Source organism: Aquarana catesbeiana, linkage group LG04, assembly GCF_042186555.1.
Source record: "Aquarana catesbeiana isolate 2022-GZ linkage group LG04, ASM4218655v1, whole genome shotgun sequence".
Taxonomy (NCBI): domain Eukaryota; kingdom Metazoa; phylum Chordata; class Amphibia; order Anura; family Ranidae; genus Aquarana; species Aquarana catesbeiana.
The window spans coordinates 641,335,611-641,352,777 of NC_133327.1; the positions used below are offsets into that span (position 1 = coordinate 641,335,611).

General features: G+C 40.8%; 1 protein-coding gene across 1 annotated transcript in view; it reads left to right on the plus strand.

Annotated features, from left to right (window-relative positions):
- Positions 1-17,167, plus strand: part of INTS7 (integrator complex subunit 7) — a 133,566-nt gene that overhangs the window by 21,646 nt on the left and 94,753 nt on the right. The window contains exons 5-8 of the mRNA XM_073628411.1: positions 2,956-3,002; positions 6,379-6,578; positions 9,335-9,457; positions 15,357-15,474. Coding sequence (XP_073484512.1) covers positions 2,956-3,002; positions 6,379-6,578; positions 9,335-9,457; positions 15,357-15,474 — 488 coding nt within the window. The remainder of the gene's footprint in view (positions 1-2,955; positions 3,003-6,378; positions 6,579-9,334; positions 9,458-15,356; positions 15,475-17,167) is intronic.

The following is a 17,167-nucleotide window of genomic DNA, read 5'->3' on the forward strand; positions in this document are numbered from 1 at the left end:
AAAGCAAAGGGTTTTCTCAAGACCTTTTCAACCTTATTGTTGCAATGTTTACTGATGGCATTGGTTACAGAAGTATTTCTAAACTTCTGAATGTTCCAGTGAGCACTGTTGGGGCCAAAAGTGGAAAGAACCTAATTTCACCATAAACCGACCATGACCAGGTGCTCTTCGCAAGATTTTTGACAGAGGGGTGAAAAGAATTATCAGAAGAGTTGTCCAAGAGTCAAGGACCAGTTGTGTAGAACTTCGAAAAGACCTGGAATTAGCAGGTACAATTGTTTTCAAAGAAAACAAGAAGTAATGCACTCATCTGCCATGGCCTGTATGTACACTCACCACGCAAGACTCCATTGCTAAAAAAAAAGCATGTTGAAGCTCGTTTAAAGTTTGCTGCACAACATTTAGACGAGCCTGTAAAATACTGAGAGAATATAGGCTGGTCAGATGAGACCAAAAATTGAACTCTTTGGATGACATAATACACACCATGTTTGGAGGTCAAATGGCATTGCACATCACCCCAAAAACACCCCCCATACCAACAGTGAAGTTTGGAGGTGGGAACATCATGATGTTGGGCTGGTTTTCAGCATACGGTACTGGCAAACTTCATATTGTTGAAAGGAAGAATGAATGGAAAATGTACCAAGACATTCTTGATAAAAATCTGCTGCCATCTACCAGGATGATGAAGATGAAACAATGGTGGACATTTCAGCAAGACAATCATCCCAAACACAAAGCCAAGGAAATTCTCAGTTGGTTTCAAAGAATGAAAATAAAGCTGCCAGAGTGGCCCAGCCAATCACCTGACTCGAACCCAATAGAAAATCTATGAAACAAACTAAAGATCAGAGTTCATAGAAGAGGCTCATGGAACCTGAGCAATGCATGCCACTAGTTTCTCCATACAGGAGGCCCCTTGAAGCAGTCATTACCAACAATAAATTTCATTTAACATGTTCAATACTTTTTTCCTATGTCATTACATTTTATTACACATAACGTAATTTCTGAACTTATTTGTTTCTGTCTCTTTGCATGTATGGATTGCATGGGTTGTTAGCAACGTGGCGAAAATTTCATGTCAATAGCTCCTTTAGAAATCAATTTACCTAGAAAAATGGTGAAGTGTTCAATACTTATTTTACCCGCTGTATACAGTTATACACCCATGTATGTACATGCTCACATATATACATATAGTGACAGAATAAATACTATCTCTGTGGGAGTCCAGTTACATGACTTCAAACTGTATTTATCAAATCTACTGACATTGGCTTTAAAGACTTCAGCTAGCATGGCCAATTTAAATATTCTTTATGCAGTTAGTGTCATGGGTATTGCCTGTCATGGGTATTGCCTGTCATGGGTATTGCCATGGGTATTGCCTGCCGGGTATTGCCTGTCATGGGTCCCATAGTTTATTACAGTTATGTGGGCAATCTCTATGTTGGAAGATATTTTTTTTTTCTTTCCGCAAAAGAGAGTAAGCTTAATTTTTCTGATTCAGCAGTTTGACTCTCTGACCTTGATGCGGTTTGCAAAGGTGTAAATATGACAAGCCGATTGTTGACTTTCAGATGGGAGCGATCTGGTGACTGTACATTTACACCCAAGCACTTAAACCCCCACCCAAAAAAATTTTGAGCCCATCCCACCCCCACATACATTCACATACGAACATTTAGCACTCCAAACTGATGACTGATAAGGGCTTTTAAAGCATATTAAACCCAAAGCCAAAAATGTAATATATTGCAGCTTACCAATCCTTAGATGTGGTGGTGGCTGCATTCGTTTTCTTTGTTTTAGACTTTTTTCCTCTGCTTTCACTTGATGATCTGGCCAGTAAAACACCTTTTGAATTAGTGCCCCCACTCTGGATGAATGAGCACAGGGGCATATTTGGACAGCAGCATTGTTTTTCTGGGGGGAGGGGCGTGTTGGATGTACTAGCAGATTTAGATACACTAACAAATTGAAGCCAAACTCCAACTCACATTTAATTTACAGCAACAGTTTGTTTCTATCTTTTGAGATAGAGGGTTTACAGGAATAAATAAAACAATCATTGTAAGCACCCCTGTCATTGGTAAATGGTTTGTCTCAGCACTCTAAAGTGATACTTTTTTTAAGAACAAACTTATTGGTTGGATCACCGGGTGAAAATCAAAGAGAGTCATAAAAAAAATGAATGCAGCCATCAGTATAATGGCTAATGCAGATATCAATATCTACGCTCCAATATGGTAAATATTTGCTTTTGGGTTTAATACCACTTTAAAGCGTCACATATGGAAAAAATTTTTTACACTGTTGGCATATATTTTATTTTAAGAGTGGGAGGATGGAGATTGTTGAAGTGTTCCATTGGGTTTACCAGTGGTCATAACTATACATGTGATATGACAACTAATGCAGTTTAGTGATTTCTTAACAAGTCTACATTAAAGTGATACTAAAGGATATTTTTTTTTTCTGTGCTAAAAAAAAGAGGTTATACTTGCCTACTCTGTGCAACTATATGGCTTAGAGCGGTCACCTTCCTCCTCTCTCTGCTCCTTCTTCCTCTGTGTGCCCTCATAGCAAGCCATGTGCAATGGGGGCACTGGTGTGTGCGCTCCCGAGCCCGGTTGTGTGCGTCCATAGACACACATAGTGTTGGTAAGCCACACCCCTGCTCCCTCCTCAAAGGAGTTTGACTGACCGCAGCGGAAGCCTATCAGTGTCTCCTGTGAGATCAGGAAATTACAGGATCGGTGCTGAAGCCTGAACAGTATTGGATTGGTGACAGTAAGTGTTGGGGGTGGGAGGGGGTGCGGGGGCTAGAACAGGTAGTGGGGTGTTTTAGGTTAGAACAGGGAAGCCAGCATGTCATGTAAAAATGGTGTAACTTGCCACTGCATATGCTGCTGTTTAGTAATCAATATTTTTAACTTCTCCTTGTAGAGATTTTGCTGCTGGAATCTGCAACAAAATTGGTGAAATGATTCAAGGTTTGTTCATTTTTTTCTCTTTTATCCCTAACTGGTTTTAGCTTGCTGATTTTTTTTTTTTTTTTTTTCTATTGGAAAAATAATACATTTTGCTCCATAAAGATGTACTCGAGGTGAAATAAAAGCTGGACTCCAGGCAAGCAGTGAAATATAAAGCTGAAATGCATACTGTATATGCGGACTGTTGTACCTGCCAATGGACTTGCATTTCTGTGTATTCATGTGTGTCTTTTTTTTTTTTTTTTTGTATATCCAAAAAGAATTTTATTAAAGATTTAACACCTTACATTGCCATGCTTATCAACACATTACATAACCAATTTTACACAGATCCGTCTGAGTCAGCCATTTATACAGATAAACCGAAACAGTTGTAATTGTAAAAAGTCTTTATGTCACTGAGACCCGGACCTCCAGTCGTTGACCAGACTTGCCCTCACGATGTGGAATTGCCTGTTCTCACTATGAAGCTGACCCCTTACACAGCATTAAGTCCGAGCAGTCGACCCATGATCAGATCCACTGGGGCAAGCCCAGGGACAGCCAGCAAGGAGCCCACAGTCTCTCATATTTAAGTGTACAACCCCTGTGTTGGTATATAAATTTCCATTCTCAACATATTGCCTACATTCTTAACCCATTCACCCACCCGTAGGGGGAGTCTTCAGACTTCAAGTGCATCATAATTTTCTTGTCTGAAATAAGACTCTAATTATGGCCTCTCTAGTGTACCTTTCCCGGTCATATTCCTCCAGTATACCAAGCAAGCAAGGTTTCGGGTCTGTGGGTAAGGACATTTGAAATACAGACTTATCCATAAATTCTGAATAAGGTTATACGTCGGATAAATTTTATGCTGTTTTCCAAAAGCCTGAGGATGGGGCCCCTACGAATAGAATAGAATAGAATATCATAGCTGATGAGGAGCTGCACACCATACTGTCCAATTCCTCCACAGCTGGTATATTACCAATGAGATGCTGGAACTGACTTACCAGGTAGTACAACCATGGATTGGGCAAAGCTAGCCCACCATCATCCTTAGGCCTCTGCAAATGCTCTAATTTAATTCTAAGAGTAGGATCTTTCCAGATTTAAGGTACGGAAAAGGGAGTTGACAATGCGAACAATCATCAATGGGATCACTGTGGGGGTATTATGGAGAAAATACAGCAGCTGGGGCATGAGTATCATCTTAATTAAATTGTCTTCCCTGCTACAGATAAACAAAGGGAATTCCATTTTTTTAAAGCGGTCTCTAAAGCGCTGTCGAAGAGGAGAAATATTTAGCCGACCCAAATCCCAGGGGGCAGGGGGTTACCTGTACCCCCAAATATTTAAAGGAAGTGGGAATAGGGTACGCAGAAGCCACAACTTGTGTGACGTCTCCATCTATCAGCATTAGAGCGGACTTTGTCCAGTTTACGTTAAGGCCTGAGAATCTACCAAATTTCGTTTAGAGTATTCATAGCTTCCCGCAAGGAATTGTCAGTATCTCCTAACATGAGCAGTGTATCATCCGCATAGAACATCACCACCTCCCATATCGTGCCATAACAGAAGCCGACAATGTTAGAATTGGACCTGATCCTAATCGCCAGGGCGAACAGGAGAGGTGAAACCCTGCCTGGTTCCCCTCCCTAATTTAAAGGTATGAGATAATTTATTTATGTGTGCTATTACCACAGATATAGCACACAGCACAGCCCTGTCTACTAGAGCCGGGCTACAGCTCTCATCCCTTCTCCAGCTTGTAACTGGACAGTGAAAGGTGAAGCAGCAAAATGGCTCATCTGTCAATCAGCTCTCCCCTCCTATTAGCATGTTCCTTGCTAGTATATGAGTACTGGCTGACTCCCTGTGCTGTTTCTTCCTTTTGGAGTCTGAGCTGTGCTGTACAGCAACTGCTGGAGGCTGATAATACAGTAGGTCAATTTGCTTATACTGCTTGCAGTAAAAAATTTTAAATAAAATCGCAAAGCAGAGAAAAGGGTAAGGAGGCCCCCTGTTAATTATATAATCTTCCTCCTGACTGGAGTTTGACCTTTAATATTTATGTATAAGATATAAACTATTTTGAACACAAATGGTGCTTAGTATTGTGCTTTTAGGGCATTTTTAAAGTGATTGTAAAGCATTTTCATTTTTTTTTTTTTTTTAAATATAACAAACATGTCATACTTACCTGCTCTGTGTAAAGGTTTTGCACAGAGCAGCCCCTATACTTCTTTTCTGGGCTCCTGGCTCCTCCTCTGCTCGAGGGCCCCCACAGATAGCCGCTTTCCATGGGGGCACGCTCCTGAGTCCTGCTGCTGTGTCCTTTGACACAGACAGCAGGATTCGGCCCTGCCTCCCCACTCCCGTGTCACTGGATTTGATTGACAGCAGCGGGAGCCAATGGCTCCTGCTGCTTTCAATCTATCCAATGAGGATTCGAGTCAGCGGCTGGAGCTGCTGTGCTGGTACCTGACACTGGAACAATTAGGCTCAGGTAAGAAAAAGAGAGGGAGGCGGACTGGGGGGCTGCAGCACAAGGTTTTTCACCATGGTGATTAGAATGCATTAAGGTGAAACACTGTGAGGTTTTACAACTCCTTTAAAGTGGGGTTCTACCCAAAAAAACAAAAATACCTGAAAAATTCTAAAAAAACAAAAAAACATTTGGATATTTTTTTTTTTTTTTTAATTACCTCTAAATGCCTGTTGCTAGGTGGTTCCTCGTAGTCTGCCTCTTCCTTTGCCTGGGCTGGTGACATCACTTCCACCTCGGCACAGGAAGGGCTCGGCTCTGCTCCCTCCCTCCTGTCAATCATCTGGGACCCATTACAGGTCCCAGGTGATTGAGCGGCCAATCACGGCGCGCGGCGCCGCTCGCACATGCGCAGTGGGTGCCAGGCTGTGAAGCCACAGCCCGGCGCCCACAGTTGAAACGCCGGCGCCGACGAGCAGAGGGGGGGGACGAGCGGGGCTTCGATCCCCCGCATCGCTGGACCCTGGGACAGGTAAGTGTCCAATTAAAAGTCAGCAGCTGCAGTATTTGTAGCTGCTGACTTTTAATTTTTTTTTTTTTTTAATGGAGCCCCTGGGTGGAACTCCTCTTTAAGTCCAGCCACGACCCAAATCTATCCCTGCATTTCTAAAGTGTACTTTCCCCACACACAGTATGTTTGGCAGGTTCTTGGTGAAAGCAGCAGCATTTTTTTGCTGAGAAACAAATTAATCTCGGCAGGGATAAAAAAAAAAAATGGAAAAAATTCCATGTATTGAAGTGATAAATTGGATGTTTTATTATTTTTGACATCCACTTTAAGGAAAGTCTGTTAAGCTGATATCATTTTATTTCACATGTTGTCGTGTTTGTCTATACTTCTTGTAGGTTTGGCTACCCCAGTGGACTTGAAGCTTAAACTCATCCCAATACTCCAGCACATGCACCATGATGCCATTTTGGCCTCCAACAGCCGTCAGCTTCTACAGCAGTTGGTGACATCGTATCCATCTACAAAGATGGTGATTGTCACTCTGCATACCTTTACCCTGTTGGCTGCTTCTTCACTGGTTGACATTCCAAAACAGGTATATTGACTTAAATGTAATTCTTTTATTAATGTGTTTTACTGATATTTTAAAGCTGATCTCCAGTTTTCCTGCGATTTTAAATAAATTCTTTGGACCAAGCTAGCCCAAAAGTGCTCCATGCAGTGTGTGAACTGTATGTAGCTTCAGCTTCAGACACAGATTTCCCGTCTCTCACCCGGAACAAAACGAGAGTTGGTTTGAGCAGCGCTCAGCCATTCGTAGCCAGTTTTGTATTCTATGAAAGAATACAAAGCTTCCTCTGATTGGCTGAGGTGGAGAGGCAGGCCGATGAAGCCACGTTCTCTGATTTGGCCAAAAAGAGGAAGCTTTGTATTCATTCACGGAATACAAAGCTACCTATGAATGGCTGAGCGCCGCTTAGACTGACTCTGTTTTATTCCAGGTGGGAGACAGGTAGTCTTCTGTCTCACAAACGGTACCCAGCACTGTGTACTGTATGTAACTGAAGCTACACACAGTTCATACAGTGCTAAGAGCCAGTGAAGGAAATGGCTTGTGACCAGCTTGGTCCAGCAAACTAGTTTAGGCCTTATGCACACAGGGCATTTTCCTGCCACTTTTAAGAAAAAGAAAAAAACGCCTCTCCATGTTATTTTATGTGTCCATGCACACACAAGCTTTTGGAAGCTGTAAGTGGCATAGGTGTTTTCAAGTTGCAAAAAAATTAAACAGAGCCTGCGCGTTCTGGAGAAACAGCGTTACAGCTTTAAAAATGCCTGATGCTGCTGTATACAGCGTTAAGCTGCATGAAGCGTTTTTAAGCTTTAGTAATTGGATTTGGCAGTGGAAAATAGAAGAGCACCTTTTTCCTAGCGTCGGTACTGGCTTTGCAACTTGTTTTTATTTTAACGCCCTGTGTGCATGAGGCCTTAAAGTCACAGGAAACCTGAATATCAGCTTTAAGAGCAGAACTAATTGTAGATAAGAGAAAGTTTCTGAATGATTTAAGTAAAGTAATTCACTAATCACATTAACATCCAAAGTATTCATAACTCTCTTAATCTTACACTCGCTCTCGCTCTTAAGACCCATAAACACGATCCGAAAATCGGATGGAAAAATTAGTATGACAAGCTGTCTGCCGATTTTCGGATCGGTGGTACGGTGCTTTCGACAGCCGATTTTGCTTTTTTGTCAGACAGAAGCTGGATGTGCAGAATATAAATTTTTTGTCGGATGTGAACTCAACGTCCAATTTTCGTTTTCATTAGTACGGTTTTCGTACAAAAGAAATCGTAAGAGCAAGACTGTGCATGTTCAGAAACATAAGAATACATACAACACTATTCAACACATTACGTCACTTCTGACATTGTATTCTGTCGTGCGAAAATTTTTGTATTATGCGTAACCTCTTCACTTTCGACATGAGACTAGCATGCAACAAAAAACGGACGTTCACTCGTCCGAAAATCTAAGCGTGTTTGCAATGTATTACTTTTTCTCTCGCACTCTCTCTCACACTCTCTCTCTTTCTCTTTGTTATGTGCTAGTCTCCACAGATACCCCAATCTATTTGGAGGAGATACTGCACCACCAGCAGAGGGACTGTGACTGATAGTTGATTCTTCATTGAGACATGAGCCAATGCTGAGAAAATGCCAAGACTGTCACTAATACGATTGTGCTCATAAGTTTACATACCCTGGCAGAATTTATGATTTCTTGGCCATTTTTCAGAGAATATGAATGATAACACAAACTTTTCTTTCACTCATGGTTAGTGTTTGGCTGAAGCTATTTATTATCAGTCAACTGTGTTTACTCTTTTTAAATCATAATGGCAACAGAACCCCTCATTTTCCTCTTCTTGATTACAGTTTGAACACTGCTGACTGGCATTCTCAATTCCTTGGATATCTTTTTATATCCCTTTCCTGTTTTATACCGTTCAACTACCTTTTCCCGCAGATCCTTTGACAATTCTTTTGCTTTCCCCATGACTCTGAATCCAGAAACGTCAGTGCAGCACTGGATGAAAGATGCAAGGGTCTGTCAGGAGTCCAGAAACTCATTGACCTTTTATACGCACACTAATTACAAGCAAACAGATCACAATTGAGGATGGTTACCTTTTAATAGCCATTCAAACCCCTTTGTGTCAACTTGTGTGCATGTTATCAGGCCAAAATCACCAGGGTATGTAAACTTTTGATCAGGGTCATTTGGGCAGTTTCTGTTGTCATTATGATTTAAAAAGAGTAAACACAGTTGATTGATAATAAATGGCTTCAGCCAAACACTAACCATGAGTGAAAGAAATGGTTTTTGTGTTATCATTCATATTCTCTGAAAAATGGCCAAGAAATCATAAATTCTGCCAGGGTATGTAAACTTATTTGCACCGCTGTATTTCCTTTAGAAAATCCTGTCACCCTGATTTTCTGACATCAGTACTTTGCTTCACTTGCTTTTAGCGACCCCCCCCCTGTGTGCTTGTTGCAGGTATAGAACGCAAAATATTAACGTTGAAGGATCAGCATGAAAGCTCACATTTTACAGAAGCAATGGCGGCCTAAATATATTTCTCACAGCACAATTTTGTTTTAAAATAAAGGGATGTTTTGCATATCTTGTTCCTATGCATATTTATGCGGTGCCTTTTTTTAGATGCATAAGCATCTTCATTTAGATGTGTATCAAAGTGTAACTGGATTATACATTTGCCAATGCTTGTGTTGCCCCCACATTTCCCCTCCCCACCACAGCTTAACTCTGCTATATTTATACAGATTCAGCTTTTGCTGCAGTACCTGAAAAATGATCCCAGAAAAGCTGTGAAGAGACTTGCTATTCAAGACCTGAAATTTCTTGCCAACAAAACCCCTCATACCTGGAGCAGAGACAATGTTCAGGTGTGTAATCCTATATTTTTTAAAATTATTTATTGGTGAATTAGGAGACAGCCCCAATGAAGCGTGTCTGTTACTCCTTATGTTCAATCTCTTTATTGATATTTTCAAGTAAAAACTTAACGCATATTTGCAGCACCCAGTGACAATGTACTGATGCAGCTTAGCAGGGCAATACAATAGCATTTTAGATACTGAAAAACTTGTAGTCATCCATAAATCATAATAAAAGAAAACTACCATGTGCAGCAGGTATGAGACCTGTGATAAAGTTTAGCTAAAGATTATTCTCACTAACCACTGTTCTTTACATCAAAATCTGTCACAGAGATAATTAACCTAAAGATAAAATGAAAGTGAAGAAATATAGAAAAGGAAAAGTAAAAAGAAAAAAAAAAAGGAAAAGCGAAAAAAAAAACTCCTTAAAGGACAGTAAAGCCCCATTTGACCTATGACTAGACCTCCAAATGAAGAGTGAAACTAGGGATGCAACTAACGATTATTTTCATAATTGATTAGTTGGCCGATTATTGTTTCGATTTATCGGTTAAAGTGGAGGGCCACCCTGAAAAAATAAATTGCACCAAATATCCTAAAAAATGTTTTTTTTTAAATTTGAAAAAAAAAAAAATTTAAACTTACTGAACCCTTGTTGCTAGGCAGTCTTCCTAATCTGCCTGTTCCTATTCCGCGGCGTGTTCTGCTCCTAGCTGAACGGCCCCGTTGCCTTCTGGGAACTGTGTGTGTTCCCAGAAAACCAGGGGCCATTCACAGATCGCCGCGTTGCTCGCACGTTTACAGTAGGAAACTGGCAGTGAAGCCGCAAGGCTCCACTGCCTGTTTCCCTTACCTAGGATGGCGGTGCAGGGACCCAAGGGCCGGGTCGGCCTCGGGCGCTCGACATCGCAGGCACCCAGGACAGGTAAGTCTACCTATTTAAAGTCAGCAGCTACAGTGTTTGTAGCTGCTGACTTTAAATTTTTTTTTAGCTGGCCAGAATCCTGCTTTAATAAGCTTAAAAAGAAGTGTGGTGTATAATTTAGTTAATATGTAAAGTTTAAAAAAAGGCAATTTATTCTTAAATATCTCTATGCAGTGGTAAATGTAAATAACCAACTATATGGTTAGGAAGCAAAATCTCTAATCCACTCTGAGAATAACAGACAGAAGAGATATACTGCATATACTATTAGAGGAGAGATATACTGTATATACTATTAGAGGAGAGATATACTGTATATACTATTAAAGGGTGAATCTGGTAAATATCATCACACTCAGAGATCACATTTTTTTATTTAAAAAAAAAAACAATGTCTTCCTTCAAAAAAATTAAATTTTAAGAATGTTAGTTTGATTTTCTAATCGTTAGATGAGTTAAACTGACGTTCATTTTTAACCACAGTGATGGGAAAATTTGGAAATAATAGAAAAATCCTTGGTCAAAGGAATTTTCAGACAGTGTATGTGGCTTTCGTTCGGAAATTACATTTGTTTTAAAAACAGAATGTTAAAAAACAAGTGAAAAGTCAAACAACATTCTTTCAGCGAATGTACAAAGATTTTTCAAATATTCTCATCTGAAATTTGATCCGTGCGGCCAGCATTAGGCTCGGTTCACACCTATGCAATTTGCTTTTGATCTGTTTCCGCAGTGCTTTTTGCTGTGCATTTTGATTTTTGCGGACGTGATTTTGCTGCGATTTGCATTTTTTTTTGGCCAATTTGTTGTTGGGCAAATTTAAAAAACACAAATTGCTGCAAAAACGCATTACATGTTTTTCCTGCAGCTTCTCCATTGAAGTATATTGAACCAAAAAAGCACCGTTTTGCGTAAAAAAAAAAAAAAAAAGTCCCTAACCCTTTCCAAATATGCAGCGGCTGAAAAAAGTATAGATGTGAACATATCCCATAGGAAACCATGTAAATGAACTGTAGTGCGTTTCTGCAAAAAGCACCAAAAAACACATAGCTGTGCTCCAGGTCTAAGACATTTAGTAACATAATGGGGTTAAAAAAACTAAAAATAGCCCTTTTTAGTATAAAAAAAAAGCAGATAATCACTACTGTAAGGGGTTCATTATTTTTACTGTAGAACTGTCAAAGTAATATTTACAGTAGAGATTATTTGCTTTTTTGTACTATAAAGGGCTCATTTTAGTTTTTTAACCCCATTATGTTACTGGCCGATTAATTGATTATGAAAATAGTAATCGATTAATTTCATAATCGATTAGTTGTCGAATAGTTGTTTCAGCCCTAAGTGAAACATTTACATATTGGGCCCCTGGGATTCCAGACCATCTCAAACTGCCTCTTGGTGTCATTCACAATATTAGTAATCTGTTCATATACCATAAACCATGGTACATGGTAGCATGGAATGAGACACTGTGGACTTCTTCCATGATCTGGCAATAGTGATTTTGGCTGCCAAAAGCATAAACAACTCTAATTGTTGCTGATATGTGAAACGGTTGCAGTAGGATTATCAGGTAATGCAATTTGTGGAAATTACTGTACAGAAGCCCCAGTGACCCTTCGTATCAAGGGCACTCCCACAAAATATTAACTAAATGATCACATCACCTAAAGCATAGGAGAGGAAGTCATCATCTTGTTAAAACTTTGAGATGAGCCTCAATTAACATTATACTAAGTCTGCCCACAAAGGAGGTATGATAAAGTTTATGCCATTTGCTCTACATGGGTATCATCTGAGAGGTCCTTGTCCCTTTCCAGCATATACAAAAGCTTAATGGGTGTACTGAGTAGTAGCCCATAAATTATAGCGATATCTCCCTTCTGACTGTGATTCTGAGTACGCCATTTCTCATAGGGAGTGAGACTTAGGGTTTCAGACTGGTGGGGGAATTATTTTTTTTTTTGCAGCCAGACAGTTTGTTAACATTGGAAGTCACATGTTCCATAACTAGCAGAATAGGCCGACCTCATAAATGAAAGGATACTTTCTATGCTACATGCTGCATTTTACCCCACCACATATCACACCAGTGTTGTGCTATGAACAGGTCACATAGAAAACAATGTTCCCTAGCAGTGACCTGCATTTAACCAGTGCAGAAAAAAACACAGGTCTCTGCACACAGTGTGAACAAGTCCTTATTAAAAATATTACATCATTTTTTTGCACTTGCAGCTCCATGTAACTTGACCAGTATGAAGATAAGGATTTTTCCTATACAACATTTTCTTAATAAAGCATACATTGAAAAATAAAAATAATTTTTTTTCTCAGCAATATCTACTATAGAAGATCTGGGGGGGGGAAATCATTAGAGAATGGGATGGATAGTACAGGAAAAGTAAGATAGTGTGATAGAAATAAGTGTAACCGAGCGTGTCAAACTCTATTTCATCATGGGCTGCTTTAGCATTATGGTAGCCCCCAAAGGGCCAGTTGTAAATGTAATGCCGCGTACGCACGAGCGGACTTTTCGATGGACTAGGTCCGACAGACTTTCCGACGGACTTTGCAGTGTAGGTCCGCCGGACTTTCAAACGAACGGACTTGCCTACATACGATCACACCAAAGTCCGATGGATTTGTACGTGATGACGTATGACCGGACTAAAATAAGGAAGTTGATAGCCAGTAGCCAATAGCTGCCCTAGCGTCGGTTTTAGTCCGTCGGACTAGCATACAGACGAGTGGATTTTTCGACCGGACTCTAGTCCGACGGAAAGATTAGAAACATGTTTTATTTCTAGGTCCGTCGCTGACTTTTAGGGAAAAAAGTCCGCTGGAGCCCACACACGATCCAGTTGTCCGCCGGAGTCCGCTTGTGTGTACGCGGTATTAGACTATATAAATGTAACCACTCTTTATCATATTAATTAATTTCCTCTGTATTTGATTATTACTGGTTTTAGTAATAATTTAAGGGGGAAAAGGCCAGGTGCAGACCACCATGGAACCCTCTAACACTTCTGTGGCAGATGCTGCAAGTCTGAAAAGGAGGGTCGCACACTGCTTGTATCATCCAAGAAACTTTATTGGAGACTGCTCAGAGCATGGTTCTGTCATGTTGTTCTGTCTAAGTGGTCTCCAATAAAGTTTCTTGGATGATACCAGCAGTGTGTGACCCTCCTTTTAAACTGGCATAGTATTGTAGTATTCTCATAATTATAAGCAGTTGTTTAGAGCACCGCCCCCCCCCCCCCCCCCCCTTTTACATCAGATGTCAAAAGCCCCCCACCATTTTCGTCAAGAGTCCTTCATCCTCCCTTGCATCAAAATGCACTACCCTTGTTCTGCTGCCAGAAAGAAAATGGGGCAGAGCTAGGAAGCAAAGTACAGGGTCCAGAGGAGGACCACAGGAGGGCTGGAGTTAGCTGTCGGAGTCTGCTGAATACTGAGACCAGGGGAGGCGGAGACGAGAGGTGCTGAGAGGTGCAGGATCTGTAGTTAGAGTTTCGTCCTCCCTTTTGCCTGCGACTGATGAGACGTGAGGGGAGCAAAGACTAGCTGGATCTGGCAGAGGAGTCCTGTCCTCTCTGCTGCTGATTGCTGAGACAAGGTGGGGGTGGAGGTGAGGGGGGGGGGGGGGTGCTGCAACTGCAGGAGAGATGCGAGGGCCACATGAAATAGCCTGGAAGGCTGGATTTGGCCTGCGGGCCTCGTGTTTGACATTTGTGATTTAAATAATGGAAACCAGTCTAAGAAATATATTTTTTCTTCACCGGCTTTTTTTTAAAGGATTTTTTTTCCTGTAGGATCCCCGTGGACCGCATAAGTTCCAAAGCGCCTCATATGATGGGTTATAGAGTTGGCTGTGATGTGTGGGGGGGCGCTCTGCTGGTGAATTATAATTTCTGACTGCACTGATGTGCTCTGTTGCATTGCATGACTATACTGCACAGGTTAAATTGAGGCCCCAGTCTAAAACTGTGCAATATGTTAAGCAAATACATTTTTAAAAAAAATATAGATTTTTCTGGCATAAATGCTGGCATGGCTAACTGCCATAAATTAAATTTGATTCTGGCATCTCCTGCCACTTGTAGACCTGCTGCTTAGCCGCTTGTTAAAATGAAGATCATTTTACGTGTGTGTATTGATTTTGTGTGACATACGGCCACAAGATGGCGCACTTTCCTCCATTTTATTTATGTTGCAACTGGTATGGGAAATATCAGTTTGTATGTAGACTGGTATGGGAAATATCAGTTTGTATGTAGCCAGGACTTTTTAGAAAGAAGTTTTATTATACAGGAGCAGTAACATGTCCAATTTACAGTGAAATTCTGATTGGCTAATTTTTAACTTGTTACAATGCAGTGGCTTGTGTACTGTGCAGTCCGGCAGGGTTGTAGCAGTGCTGATGCACTGATCTTGGCACATTGCACAGTTTACTTTTTTTTAATGAACTTTAATGAAATGTCACAGAGACAAATTTCATTAAGCTTAAATGCCAGTCGCACAGTGCAAGACAGTGGATTGCCTCGCACTGTGCTGGAAAAACATACTACATGCAGTAACTTTTTTTTCAGCGCACACTACCCCCACCCCTCCACAGCACAGTGGTGTGAACCATTGACACAGGAGACAGGGCTTCTTGCCTTGTCATGTGATGGGACTGCACTGGAATAGCAGCCCTATGCAGTCCCCCCACGTGTGGTGTGAATGACCCTTTAATCTGTCAGACGTTTTTCTCTTGATGACCATGTACGTGTTCGATTTTAAGTTTGTATTTATTTATTTATTTTCTTGTTGGTTGAACAAAAAAAAAAAAAAAAAAAGATTAATGCATGGGCTGCTCTCTCCATGTAAATGCGTAGGAATCACACTTTGGAAAAATCTCCCCCTGGTGGCTGCACTTTGTGTATGAATTGGGATATCCTTGCAGCAGATGAGCAGATTTATATATTTTTTTTCCAGGCCCTGTGTGAGTGTGCCCTGCAAACCCCATATGACAGCCTGAAGCTGGGTATGGTCTCCGTTCTGTCTACTCTGTCTGGGAGCATCTGCATTAAGCAATACTTCAACACGACACAAGGTACAATCTTCCCATTAAGGGTACAAAACTGTATTATAATATTGCAGTTTACAGGGTGTGCAAAGGAGGAGTGTAGATAAAATGGGACAACATATAAAGTTAAATGAGATGAATAATGAAGTTTTTAACTAAATAAAAAAAAGAAAAACATGTTTTCTCTACAGTTTAAGTCATCTCTCACCTGTAATGAAGTATGTACCACGTTGTGCAGACAGCCAGGTCCTGGAGTAAATCTTCACTGCAGGGGTGCCTGTCCTCATCCTGTCTTTGACGTCCAGTGCGATAGTTAACAGCCTTGGGTCTTCAAGCATAACATCAGTACAGTTGGTCCGATTGGGACACGCCCCAATCTCCCTCCTCCACTGAGAAATGTTCTTCCACTGATTACACTGCTTGCAACAAGATCTGTGAATGGTAGAGGCAATCCTGTGACTGATCAGACTCTCCTCCATTCACAGATCATATTACCCGCAGTGTAATCAATTAAATAACTTTTCTCAATGGAGGAGGAAGGAGGGGACATGTCCCCGTCAGACCATCTGTACTGCTGCTCTGCCTGAAGTACTAAAGCCATTAAGCATTGCAGCGCTGGAAGTTCAGAGACAGGACAGGAATCCATACAGTAGAGATTTCTCCAAGGCCTAGCTGCCTGCACGACTTGGGACATATTTCATTATTGGTAAGTGATGCCCTAAAGCTTTAGGGATATTTTTTTTCTTCTGCTAAACTTTAGCTTTAAACGTTAAGGGCTAAAAAATATATTTTTCAAATGTTTGAGCTTCTGTCGGTCTTTTATTGCTGCTGTGACTCTATTAGGGATCTATTAAGCATACTATCCGATAACATGCCTACTTTTATCTTTCAAGGCTGTTTGCTATTGAAGGCTTATCTCAGGGTAACAGTAATGACCTTGCGTTCAGATTTCTCAAGTAAATCCCAACCAGAAATAAGGCATTGAGTCATCCTGCCTTTTTATTAGCTCGCAGGGATGTGCCACAATTCATTGTGTGACTCAACCAATGAGTGGAGGCAGCAGAAACACAATTTAGATCTTCCTTCCCTCCTCTTAATAAGTAAAAGGAAGGGCAGGCCCTTATTATTTTCCATTACATTAAGGCTTTGTTCACACTTAGGCGTTTTTTTGGGTGTTTTTCTGCTGTAAGCCTCAGCTCTAAAAACACCCAGCAAGACAAATCCCATTCATTTCAATGGCCCCTCTTCACATGTGAGCGTTTTGTCATCTGAAGCAAAATGCCTGAAGCTCAAAGTACATGAGCTTCTTTTTTGGGAGATTACAGGCGTTTTCTGCGTTTAACATTGGTGACCTTGTGACCTGTACAAAATCGTGCCAAAAATCGTGCGACTTTCTGCCTGAAAACAAAACGCCTAGATGTGAACAGAGCCTAAATAACAAATATCACTTACACAGAACTGGTCTGTGAATACACCCCCCCATCTCTTTCCTCTTATGCCTTGAGAATTATGGTGTGAACACCCAGAAGCACAATAGTGCTGATAATTGTCTACTTTACTTAGTAATGATGTAGATGTACTTTGTAATATTGACATTGTTGTGACCCTTCATCTCTGAAGTGCCCTTACTCTGCTCTAAATGGATGACCTGCTACATGAAAGGTTTGTTTCTCCTTTCTTCATAAAAATAGATGTTTTCCTGCATGTATGAAAAACCCCT